We start from the raw sequence: 13759 nt of genomic DNA, 5'->3' as shown, positions 1-13759 counted from the left end.
TCAACAGTCCATTGGAGGAACACAAATGAAGAATGGGTGCTTGTAGGTTTAGTTCAACCATGCACTCGGAATTGAATGCAGCGTGCAAAGTTGCATTGGAGTCCTGGACCCTGCGTGCAATTGCGTGGCGACAAAACAAAATGGAAAGCCTGCAGGAGTACTTTGTAGAGATTTGATGTATGTTTTTATGCCTCTGTCAACGCTATAAATCATATTGATCCCCAACTCAAAATGCAGCTGGCACAGGCACACATGCACAAGACTCACCTACTATTAGGCCAGTGTGGCCCTTGGCGGGGTCATATGGACATTTGCCTTTCCCATCTTCCAGGACAGCAGTGCTGAGACTGAAATAATCTGCATTCTGCATGTACACACATACACACCCAGTGATAAGCAGGTGGTGACGATACTTCAATATATTTACACAGTGGCATCATCCACACTACAGCGGAGTTGAAGTTCTGTTAGATATGATTCTGTCTATGTGTCACTTTCTTACCACATAGGTGCATTTGGGTTGAAAGGCGTAGGTACCACACGCGTACAGGTGTGTGTGGTTATAGCTCTGCAGGAAGCGAATGTAGTTGAAGCACTCGGTCTGAGGGAGAGAAGAGGAATTGTTAGAACTGACTTGCTCACATCGCCTCCCTGGCAAATTAGACATGAGATGCGTAAAGGTGGAGCCGGTATTCTGGCATTTATTTGCCTGGGCCATTCAGACAAAACTTGCCGAAACAGGACATTGATTGCCAAAATGACAAGTTCACACAGCTGCAGTGGATACATGCAGTTAGATAATGAGTGCTACCATGAAAAGGTAACTTAGTTTCTTTACTCTTACATGAGGAGAAAGCGGTTAAGAAAATGGATGGATGGATGACTTGAAAAGCAAAGTGACAGTGCCTGTCGTCCTTGATACCGACTATCGCCTCAATAATAGAAAATATCATTTTATTTAGTAATGGGCAGTGTTGACACAGTTACCTTGAAATAGCAACTCAGTTACCTTAATGATTACCTAATTTCAAAAGTAACTTAGTTACTTTACTGATTATTGTTATTTTAAAAGTAAATAAGTTACATTGTAAGTTACATTCGATAACATAAAAATGACAACTAGTTCTGTCAATACTTTATTGGAAGTGCATTTTTAATGTTAATATAGTAAAGCTTTTATGAAAAAATAAAATGATTTTTGATTAAATATAATTGTTTTTACATAGTCTAGAAAGTCTTTCTTGATTTCACTAAATATAAATGTACTACTTAATTTGATATTTAAAACAAAAACAAAAAAAACAACAACCTTTTTTACGTATACAACATAAAGGCAGTCTTTTTTGACCTGACATATTAAACTGTTAAAACTGTGAGGGTAAAATTTAATTGTTTATAAATGTAACTACAACATTGAAAATGCAAGGACCTCCTGCATTAGCCGCAGCTCTATTTCACACAACCTGTTGGGACCGTCCCAACAATTCAAGTTGAATGTGTTGTGCTGCGACTCCAAATGTTTTTTCAAATTTGATATATTTAGCTAGATAACACTTTGTCGACAGTACTGAGTGTACAACCAAAGTTAATATTTTCATATTTAGCTGTCACAAACACAACAATGAGACTGTATTTCCATCTTGAAAATGCAAACGTCTCTCGTACTTCCTTCATTGATATGTACACGTGAGACATCAACGTGCTGAAAACGTGACTTGGCACATATGTGGCGTCACATCCCCTAGATAAGTTGGTGATGACCTCATCATAATGCTTAATGGTTGAGGATGTCAATCAATCTACTTTTATGTTATATTCAGCCATTCCCACACCACGATGCCTGCATGTTTACTGTTGTCATAAAATCAGTATCACACTTAAGGAATAGGTGCATTTTCATGATTTCTAAGTTCCTTTTTACAACCTCTGCAATCAGTGAGGATAATCAGACTAAAATATGTCTAGCAGATGAAGGACAGCAAATTAATGCAACAATGCAGAGTGTAAACAACCTATTGTCATTCCCGAATATGAATATACTTTTTCTCAGCATTATGTAGATATAACAACACATGCGCACCAAAACAGGTGGATTTTGGAATGTTATTTTTTGTTCTGCCTTGACAATACTCAATAGTCATAGTCCTATTTAGTAGCATTACAAGACAACATAGTCATAAAAACAGATTAGCTGAGAAACTTACTTGGCTGACAGGAGAAATGAAAAAACTTAACATCCAATATATTATTCTCTCTCTCTTGGGTTAGTCGTAGTGTTCTTGTATGACTGCAGTGGTGCCTTTGAGAAATCTCATATTCTCTGTCAACCTACCTGGTTGCTTTTCCCCTTGATGACACACTCCTTCTTCTTGTCCAATGGTGCTGGCCAGTCAATCTGTTTGTGAAAAGTGAAAAAAAACCACACGTGATATACTGCCGTACTGTACAATGCATGTTCTCTTTACCAAATATAACACGAATGAGGGTATTTCAGGTATTTTGGTTATTATTTTAGGAACGATGAGAAGGGTAAAATATTAGTATTTTGTCTAGAATTTGTTTGATAACTTCATTATTTTTCATGTATAGTTAATACTTTTTTGGAAACACATTTTGCCACTTGCTGTTCACTGAAAATGACATCACACGTTCTCAGAGTTCAAGTAACGACCAATCACAGCTCACCGGTTTTCCTCGTTTGGTCATGTGACGTTAACAAACTGAGCCATGATTGGTCGTTACGTGAAGCCATTTTCAGTCAACAGTCAGTGGCAAAATGTTTTTTTTTTTTTTTAAATGTATTAATTATAAATGAAAACTAATGAATTCATCAAATTAATTACAAACAAAATATATTTTTACTGCTAAAAATGGCTAAATGAGTCAAGTATCCCTCTAAATTCCTAAAACAATCAGTTTTTTAAAGGATTACTCAACAGGAAGTTCGACTCTTGCTCCACCCCTCACTAAGATTTGAAATTGGCGCTCAAAGGGGGTGTTGCCTGGAGGACCGTTGGGTTGCGAATGGGGAGAGGGTTGGGCGTGGTCTGGCTGTGATTGACAACAGCAAATCGCTAAGAAGCCGTTTAAGGAGGCGTGAACGAGAATGAGCAGTTGGGTGGCGGGGCTACAACGTCATGCGGAACAAGTGACGTAGTATGTATTGTCTCGTGTAATGAGAGGAGAAATAGCCAAATTGAGTTTATCCCAGTGTTACCTGAAGTTGGCGCTAAACACACAATTTTTGCCCCAAATTCAAGCTTTCAACAAACATGCACTAAAATGTCAAAGTAATGACCAGGACATGTAGAAAGCATTTGTAGACACCAGTTTATACAGTTTATCAGCAAAAAAAAAAGTCGATTTGGTGTTGAGTTATCCTTTAACTTCACACTAATGTGCTTCACGTGGAGGAAACAGACCCCTCAGTAGATGAAGATGCACTGTATTGTTTTCTTAAAACACACATTGAATGGTAAAATGGATCATGTTTGAAAAATAGCATAATGGCCTTATTTGTGCTTAATTACATTGACACCAACTGTAGCTGTATTGAGCATTAAACAATGCACCTTTTTAATAGCAAATTTAGCATGTGCGAGTAATGGACTGGAGAGGAATCAAGACAACTTAATCAATGACATGAAAAACCTTTCAACAATATTTATCAAGTAAATTTAATAAGAGGTGAGCTTTAGCATTGCCATTGTGTGAATTGCCTCATTTAATTATACACCGTGCAATGGCGTGCATATGAAACCTCTGAAAGTGGAGTGGCAATGCTTAGCTTTATTATTGCTGCATGTTTGGTCAAAGCTACAGCTATAGCAGCAGGGGAAACACAACGAGGGATGACTGAGCTACTGTACATCAATAATTGAACCAAATTGATGGAAGAACATGACTGAATAACTTAAGTTCTTTAAGTGGTGTTTAACATAAAAAAAAAAAAACACATCTCAAATTCGGAGTGATAAGCAGATGGCGGTGGAGGGCAAAACTTTGGAGCCCTGGCATCTTTCCTCGACGTTCCACACTGGGGGAATGTTAACAGGTGGTCTTATCTTCTTCACTGCAAGACTCATAAACCACAACAGCCTGCGCTTGCATGATGTGACTGTTTGTGTGCACATCTCTGTGTGAGCATGTAATAACTTCTCATTATAGTAAATCAGATAATAATCCCTAAACTGCTGCAGGCTGCTCACTATGCCTTCACTCACCTGCTGTGATTGTATTGATCACAATTCAGGTATATTACTGACGACCCTTTCCCAAAGACTGGGTCTCCGAGGCTTCATCATCTCACTGAATATGTGAGCGGCCATGTATGTGGCAAACAAACACAATTCCCACAGAGTGCATTTCAGCAAAACGAGATCCAGATATTAAAATCTGGCCAATACAACAGGACGGAATAAGCGCATGAGGAACAGAGCCAAAGCGTGAGCAATATGCATTACTTGTGTGTTTTTCAGCCAAAAGTAGCACACATTACAATTTTAATATTTGGCTGCTCTCTCATGGTATTACTGAATGAGGCTTAAGCAAGGGCTCAGCCAAATGCATTTAAAATAAAGCAATAACCTGGAAAAATGACATAAACCCTCAATCCAGGAAACAGACTTTCCTGAAAAGACTTTTCCTGTTTAATAAAACTTTATTTATTTGTATGTCATTTTGTTCTAGATACTTATTTTTTGTTTAATGCCAAAAAACATCTTAACTTGCACTAGCATATATTTAGTCAACAATGTGTAATTTAATTTAATGCTGCCTATGTTAAGAGCTCCAAAACTGAGGTTTGGTGCCATGGTGTCTACGTGCAATTCTACCAAACACTTAAAGAAGTTCGGACAAACAATTTAAGCACAAGAGACAAAGCTTGTTTTTATCTCGCCAACATTGTCATGAAATTTGGCTTCCCAAGTTTCTATTAACACGAAGGTACAGACACAGGTACATCTACACACTGTATATTTAACAAGGTTTTAATACGAAAATCCTGAATTTGTTCATGACCCTCATTTACATTGTTTATTATTTTGTCATTGACAAAATTACATGGCGTTTTCCCCCATAAGAGACATCTTATACCGAATGCGACTTTCAAGTTGATTTAAGTGACATAAATAATCTCGGTTCCCTATTTAAACAGTAGCAGTTAACACAATTTACAATTATCATGACCCTTCAAGGAGGGTGTCATGGTCTGTGTTTTGGTTTATGGGTTATGTTTTCCTTGTGTGTCTCCCTTTGTCAATGTCTCGTCAAGTTTTATCATGTCCTCCTGTGCTTGTTATCCCGGTCCCTGGTGTTACCCAATCAGTTCCCCAAGCCACGTGTGTCTTGTCCAGGTGTCTCTCGTTGTCTCGTTACTATGTGTATTTAGGCCCCGTCCAGACGGAAGCAAAGCCGGCTTGTTCCTCAAACAAATCTCGTACACACAGAAGCATGTCATGACTTGCCTGTGTCCAAATGAAGACGCTGAGGATGTTTAACGGCTGTAATGTATATGCCAAGTCTGGAGTGGCGCTGTAGTGCAGCCACAGGGAGTTAATGGAAAGCGAAGAAGACGAATCAGCAAAGAAGACAAACACTTCCCCCCCATAACTTTATCGCAATCTACAGAACAAGCATGGCTTTCCATGTATCAAAACACGGAAAAAGACGAACACAGGAGAAGTGACAATGATTCAAGTACAACACCGCTTTTTGGGACTAAAGAAGCAAAACATTTTGCTGCAAAAGCATAAGCAAGCTAAGGAGGTTGCGCAAAACTACGACACGGCTATCAGCCATTGTTGTTGACAGACTGACGGTTCGCGTGCAGTCACCCAAGAATTGGCGCATACGTCATCAATGTGCGACAATGCGTCGTCATCGAGCTGCGACCATTACATCATCACTGGAGGATTATCCTGCATATGGTGTCCAGACAGCGCTTTTGAAATCTTTCCACTCTGGAGCCCGGTTTCAAAAGTGATCAGTGTCAAGCGCCAAAACCGCGCCATCGTGTGGACGGATGGAGGATACATTGAAACTGTCTTTTGTGTGGACGGGGCCTTAGTTCCCTGCTTTCTTTCAGTCCTTGTCGAGTCATTGTCACACCAAGGCCATGCCCTGTTGTCATAATTTCCTTGCATAGCCTTGCTCCTGTTTGGTTTGTTGGACATTGTTATTTATGTTATTTTTGTACCTTGAGTACCTTGTTTGCCTTTTTCTTAATTAAATCCCCTTTTTGACTGCATCCCTGCCTTGCTCCTTTTGCTCCCTGCATTTGGGTCCTCCACCAAACTCCCCAACCTGACAGAGGGTACTTTAACACATTCTGAAAAACGATTAAAACACTTGACAGTTTCTATCTCATTAGCTTCTACAAACCTCAGCTTTAATAGAAGAACAGGTATGACTAATAAAAGGCCCAACCACTAGTATGACTCATTTAATTTATTATTACACTCTTTTCCACTTTCATTATCTGCCGGAGTTTTTTTTTTTTTTAAGTGTGTTCTCAGATGTCCTTGAATCAGAAAATTAGAACCCCGAAAAAGAATAAAATGAGGGCAGTGTCTACATTAACACAAGGAATTGTGGCGAGGGCTGGGATTATACAATGCCTTATTCATAAAAGCTTTCAAAGAAAATGAATTTAGTCTATTAAGTTATTAGTATTCCAAATGTGTAGGGCTCAATAAGATAAATGTACATTGGGCATAATCCATCCAGATGTCTGAAAAAATAGTTTTCTTCACTTTTGCTCACGCACATTTAAAACAGTCCTTCAAACACCACAGTATACTTACTCACCTTTGAGTGGCACCATTGTTAGACATCATTATGCAATAATTGTTTTTTTTTTTTTTTTATTCTACAGTTTTAGTGTTTTAAATAAGTCAAATTAAATTATATCTGTTTCAGCATCAAAATCAAGGGCCATGCATTAGGCACTCTGAATGTAACTGTTCTCGTGACTTTTATTCTTGATTCCAGCTGGCTGCACCAGATGCAATCAGTAATCAGTAGGACTCTGCTCTGAGCATGTAAAAAATTGAAGGGGGACGGCTCACAGTACACACCTTTTAAGGTATATCTGTGTGTGTGTGTGTGTGTGTGTATATGTGCTTGTGTGCGTGTGTTACCTGTGGCCGAAGCTGTCTGCTAATATCGTTGGGGTCCAAGGCAAATAGTGCCTCGCGTGCCCCGACGTACAAAACTCTCTCATGGTCTGAGAGTGTCAACATGCTGTAGTTGAACACGCCTTGAATGCTGAACCTGGCCATGCTGTCCAAAACATCTGGATGGAGACAAAAGAAACAACATTTGCCGTTACACCATATTACTTGCCCTATTTGCTCACAGATGAAAGGACAGAAGAGAACATTTCACACTTTAATTGTTATAAATGTGTCCATGTCCCGGCTTATTCACACCACCGAGCCACCCACCACACAACCCCAACTTAATGTTATCCACCTAGCTCCAGTTCACACACATTTCTTGGTTTTTATGCAACGCACAGATGGACAATATTTCTGCTTTTCAGTTTAAGCCTATATCATCCTCCACCTACATCCAACCTACGCTGCAATCATCATTTTTATGTAATCAATAAAAAAAAAGGCTGTTTTCGCAGTTTCAGTAAACACATTCAGTGTTTCTTCACCTTCAGTTTGTATGCTGACACCATAATCAGGAGAAGGCAATCATACTTACAGTAATGTAGCTGGTAAATAAGGAGTACCAGATATTTCTCTTTTGCATCATGTACTTAGTTACACATACATCAAAAAAGACAAATTCCCCCATAAGTCATATAATTTACACCAAAGTTTTAAGGGGGAAAAAAATGCTTGTAAAGGTGGGCACAAACATTTCAAATCTGCATATCTCGTGAGACTCCAGTATATATTTTGTAAGTCTTTACTACCTCAGTGAGTAAAGGATTGAATCCACAACTTTGTCTTGAGTGTGAATGCTATGTACAGGATTAGAACCTGCAACAACAATAATGGTGTGCCATGCATAGGCTTTTATGCACAATTGAGGAACACAGTTATGGTATACTACTTTGCTATGGAATCAGACCTTTTACAACTGCCTGATGGTGAGCAGAGCCTCATTAAAGCAGGAAGGTAGGAAAAGGCATTACTCAATTACTGTCATTACTTTTTTTTCGTTCATTAAAAGGCGGTTAGCCTTTTCAGTTAAGTTTGATTGGGGTAGCAATGAACATAAACAACAGTAATATCATGGGGAGAGAGATAAACCAAAAGCCTTATTACTGGCTATGTTCATGACTTTCAGCAGTTCAGCCATTTTGTAAAATCAGATCTGCATGTTAGAAGTGCGATAAGGTGTGCCCATTAGGCAAGGCTGCAAACAAACAACATGACATTACTTCTAAAAGTAAAAGCCCTTGTTTTCATGGAAACTGAAGGAAAAAAAGACCAAAACATTTTAAAGCAACAGCAAGGACAAAAGCATTTCTAAGCTGTAGAACAAATTGCCCTGTGTGTTTTTAACATAAAAACATTTGTACATTTCAACAGCAATAATGATCATTTTCAACATGAAACTGCTACTGTAAATAATAATTTATCAGATGTATGGCATGAATTACGTCAAAAAGCCCTAACATTATAGATCAGTGTGCAGTGGGATTTTAAAGTATTGATGCAAGTATCCAAAAGGAACAAGCGAAAACCTATGAGGGCCCAATAAAAATGGGTGTAATTCTCCAGGTACGATTAGACTGTTAATCATCCGGGATGTTGATGACAATCACATTTTAATGCAAGGACTAACTGAAGCTTGGTAATCTAATTAGCTATAATTCAGTTATAACTCAGTGATTAGCAAGATGCGAGCCTTGAAATTACTGTGATGCAAATTTCCTCAGGTCTACCAATCTTATAAAAGGTTGTGTTTTATTATGATTTAACTTCTTAAAGACAATAACAAACATTTTAAAGAAAGAATCAGTCAATTACAAAATGCATGACACATACACATGGACTATGCAAATTGCCTACTTCTCAAACGGGGTGCTGTGGCACACGATTAACAGATCATCAGAGGTGCCACAAGAAATGATCCAATTCCATTTAATCTAAATAACATTGCATTATTAAATATATTCATATATTTTATATTATCTATACAATTTTATATTTCAATATTCATTAAAAGTTATATAATTATTAAATCTATATATGCCAGTGCCATATAATAGGCTGAACAATTGCAAATGCTCTGCTATTAGATGGCTGAAAAACATGTGTAGTCCCCTTTTGTCATTCAAACATCAGAGGTTTCCTGCGAGCTTTGTGTCGAAATCAACTGTTCAAAATTTTACACTGAGTAAGTTATTTTTGAGTAAATTTAGACAAGATCATCATTACTTTTGTATTCATCACTTTTGTGTCATTTTTGTTTGGTGCTTTGCTGTGACATTTTTCTTATGTATTTTGTATGTATGTATTGGCTCAACAAAAGTTGGTAAACAATGACCTAGCATACAGACAAACTCCAGCAGAGTACACAAAATATAAGCAAGCAGAGAAAGAGATGATGTTTAGTTTTCATTATGTCTCATGCTTTATTTAATATCACCTTGTTGTCACAGTGTTCACTTTCAAATTATTTGTCCCCACTGCAAATAATGCTATCCCAAAGAATGAATGGCATTGACAAACATGTACTCTACAGAATGAATAATTTTTATTTCTTGACAAAAAGCAGCTATTCTCAAGCTAGGGAACAGTAGTGTGATCTATGGTATGCTAAACTGTACATGTGGCGCTGTGGCCTACTTGAGACTATATTGACTTTTATTCATAAATACAGCCTACTATTTGGATAGAAAAAGGAGATCTTGCAGCAGGTGTGGGCAATTAATTTTCCAACGGGAACATGTCAGAAACTGGAACAGTTAACGAGGGCCACGCCAATAAGCTAACCTTAACTGTTTTCCATCTTAGTTTAATGCATTTACGAGCATTTACTTGTCATGTTTTAAATTAATAAGCTGCTACTTGTGCAATGTGTAGATAAAAATCATTAGATATGGATGCATAGGCAGACAGACAGACAGACATTTAGATTGATTTAAGATGAGATGACCTTTATTAAGTTATGTTGCTAACAAAGGTGCACTATTGTTGTAAGTCCTTTTTTAAGTGGCAAAAGGGGTTCAAGTGTCTAAATATAGCAAATGTTACTAAGTTAGCAATACTAAGGAAAATGTGTAGCAGTTGCTCATTTTCCCACATATGCAAGCATCAAAATAAATACCTAATGATGTAAATAAGCCACAACCACAACAGATGGACCAACGTGGTATGTCTATTATTATTGTCGGATTTCTTTATTATCTGGTTTATCTGTATGACGTCAAATTGGTCGATGATTGCCGATAATTATTGGCGGATTTCCTTATCTGGTTTATCTGTATGACGTGTATGTGTGTGTGTGTGTGTGTGTATATATATATATATATATATATATATATATATATTAGGGATGCACGATAATGCTATTTTCAACCGATACCAATAAACCAATAATTTATTAAGTGCCAAAGTCGATAACCGATAAGTAAGCCGATATTTGTTTGCAAAATTAACTTGACTACAACTATACTTTGGAATCCTACTATAAGTCTAACATGTACATTGTGTAAAGCACCATGAAGCAATATTTTTTCAGCTTCAAAGACAACCAGTAGCTCATTTTGAGTTTGCCAAAACAAAACAGTCACGTTTTAAAAATGCAACAAAAATATGCGAGTGCTGTGGAATTTTCAGTAGTTAGGCAAGATGAATAAAACAGTCTGGAAAACAATTTGTCTCTTGGGTTTCTTTATATTTGAAAGCTTCAAATATACACAAGTCTTACAGAGCAGTCTACGAGAAAAGATCTGTGAGAGTGTGCGCAGTAAATTATCATGGGAAGATTTTTATACAGCCTGGTTAGGTTTTGGGAGGAGAAAGGGAGGGTCAGCTAGACAGGAAAGCAAGCAGTCTGTTCCGAGCAGGCTTATATTGCTTTATGTACAAGTAGTGAAAAGCCCATTGTTAAAGAAAATACAAGTGTCCAAAATACAGTATAAACTTATGTTAATAATACAGGTTAAATAGTTATTTTCCATAACAGGACAGTAAAGAAAGCCCACATTGGCGACTGCCATGTCACCATGATGCATCTGCTGTGAACGCGAGGTCACAGCATTATGACGTCACAAATATGCGACACTACCGTAGGAGAGGGGAGGGATTGAGGAGTTGGGCACAACTTGAGTCACAACCACAACCGATGGACCAACGTGGTATGTCTATTATTATTGGCGGATTTCTTTATTATCTGGTTTATCTGTATGACGTCAAATTGGTCGATGATTAACGATAATTTTGGGCGGATTTCCTTATTATCTGTTTTATTTGTATGACGTGTATGTGTGTATGAGTGTATGTATATATATATATATATATATATATATATATATATATATATATATATATATATATATATATATATATATATATATATATATATATAATTCTTTCTAATTTAGACTGCACAAATACCAAAAGCATCCTAAATTGTAAGTAGGTCATTTTGGCTCACCCTGCTGTTAATCCAGTGGTCTTTCTATGTAAACATGCAGCAAATATTGGAAACGTGGCAGTTAAATACGGACAAGGTAACGGAAAATTACAATTAGAAGCAGAAGCTTAGCAGGAGAGAGATGAGGAGAGTAAAAGTGCTTAATGAAAGAAAGCGGCAGATAAGTAGTGAATTCAAATTATTATCTGAGGTGCAGGAGTGTAGAAACATTTTTGGGGAGAAACAAATGAGCAAGAGTGAACAAAGAGTGAGGCGGCATCCTCGGGGAGGACTGAATATCTGCTGCTATGCTACACACATGGTAGGAGGCGCACATACACACGGAAAGACACACACAGTGTAACAGTTCTATGGAGTACCTAGTCACTGATTTGAGCCCACCCAAAAATGGGGCCTGTTTTCGAAGTTTGAAGATATGGCTACACGTGCTACTAACCCTCCACCACACTGTGGTGACCCTGAGGCCATAACGTTTGTGGCATACCAACAGAAGACTTCAGACCTGTGGCTCATGTGAATATACATGTTATGGTTGTAAATAAGAGGTGCTGTATTTATCTAGCATATCCACATTGAAGCTAAAAATATTCGCTGTATGTGTGATTATCCTTTGATGCTAGCAGAAGACCTCAAAGAGAAGGAGTCATATGTGATGCTGCCGTGATAAAAAGATGTGTGTACTGGTGAAACAGATGGCAGAATACAAATACAAAGAGAGAGAGTCTAGGTCATTTTTTAAAAGAGACACAATAACAGGTGACTGCACTTTTGTTTTTATTTTGTTTACTTCTGTATTTCTGGTAAGTAGGGTGCATGTGCGCGAGATGGCTGGGCATACAAGTGCTTCCTGTACTCAAAAGACCAAGATTCCTTGCCTACAGAGTATGCATCCAAAACCCGAATATTGCCAATATACCGGTTTTGAAAGGGTTATTGACTGCATGTTAACGTAGTCAGTTTGACTGAAATGACAAAGATCTAAGAAAAACGTTTTACATTTAACTAATAAAATGTACTTAAAATTTGTAATTGTTCAGAAAATTGTTTGAAAATGTCAACTAATATGTTCTCTATGAGAAGCAGTATATTCATGTTCACTGCCAGAAAATTTGTTATTCTACACACATGTCTCATATTTTCCTTAAAGGCAGCAGCTGTGAAGGATTTTTCAACTGGACAGAAAAGGCTCAATTTAAAAGATAAGAAAGCTCATTTTCATATGAACAGAAACCAGAAGCCGCCTGAAGGTTGGAAATCAATCGCATGACGTTTTGGGGAAATGGTCAATAGCAGGGAATAATGCATCTTCGTCAAAGGCAAATTATTGCGAACACTGAAGGTGGAATCTGAGAGGGAAGCAAGGAAATCCACATTGCTTCATTGTTGTCTGAAAAGGTCTACTTCAGACCCGAGACTTTGTGATCTGCCTTGAGCCTTGCAGCACAGCTCCCTGTCTGCTATAAATATATACAGCCACTGCTTATAGCTTCCAACCGCCCAGCCACTCACACACCAAACTATGATTAAAGGACTATTTTAAGGAGAGCTTTGAAGCAGTAACAAACACTGAATGGGAAGCAGAAACAGACAGACAAGAGGGAGAGACACCGGGTAGGACAGTGCCACGAGACTCAAGACAAACACACATGCGGCGCTGACAAACCCTCATCTAAGTGGATACCCTCTTTAAAAGAAAACTCACCAAAAATATAATAAAAGAAAATGAATACATGCACACACTCAGGGATGGAAGTCAGTTCTCTGCTGCCTAGACAGGGAGTTCACAAGAGCGTCAGGTGGAAGACAGAATGAGAGCATGAGAAGAAAAACTGGCAAAGCTAGACATGTTCCGACTTTTACTGACTGGATTTGCACAAGACCTGCAGTCTAGTGATCTAAATCGAGGTTAATGTGTAAATGCTGAGAAACCATCGAACAACTTTACCAGACAAAAATGCACAAAACGCCTCTCGCAGTTCAAATTCAACAAGGAAACGGTAAGTAATTTTGCAAGACCATAACTAATTGCAGCATCCATTCGTCTGTTAGGTTTGTTTGTTTCCCCCCCGCCATCTGCGCTTATTGGGTTCGTCCTGCCTAAACAACGCCTGATTGGTCCGATCGAATAAAG

At 38.0% G+C, this 13759-nt stretch overlaps 1 protein-coding gene across 3 annotated transcripts in view; it reads right to left on the bottom strand.

Annotated features, from left to right (window-relative positions):
• sema4c (sema domain, immunoglobulin domain (Ig), transmembrane domain (TM) and short cytoplasmic domain, (semaphorin) 4C) overlaps nt 1-13759 on the bottom strand; it is a 108538-nt gene that overhangs the window by 16918 nt on the left and 77861 nt on the right. For all 3 annotated transcript variants that reach the window (XM_077562093.1, XM_077562095.1, XM_077562094.1), the window contains 4 exons: nt 7143-7297; nt 2333-2395; nt 503-601; nt 268-364 (listed from right to left, as the gene is read on the bottom strand). In XM_077562093.1, coding sequence (XP_077418219.1) covers nt 268-364; nt 503-601; nt 2333-2395; nt 7143-7297 — 414 coding nt within the window. The remainder of the gene's footprint in view (nt 1-267; nt 365-502; nt 602-2332; nt 2396-7142; nt 7298-13759) is intronic.

Source organism: Vanacampus margaritifer, chromosome 3 (genome assembly GCF_051991255.1).
Source record: "Vanacampus margaritifer isolate UIUO_Vmar chromosome 3, RoL_Vmar_1.0, whole genome shotgun sequence".
Taxonomy (NCBI): Eukaryota; Metazoa; Chordata; class Actinopteri; order Syngnathiformes; family Syngnathidae; genus Vanacampus; species Vanacampus margaritifer.
The sequence above is the reverse complement of the archived record's forward strand: the minus strand, read 5'-3'. Positions and strand labels throughout refer to the sequence as shown.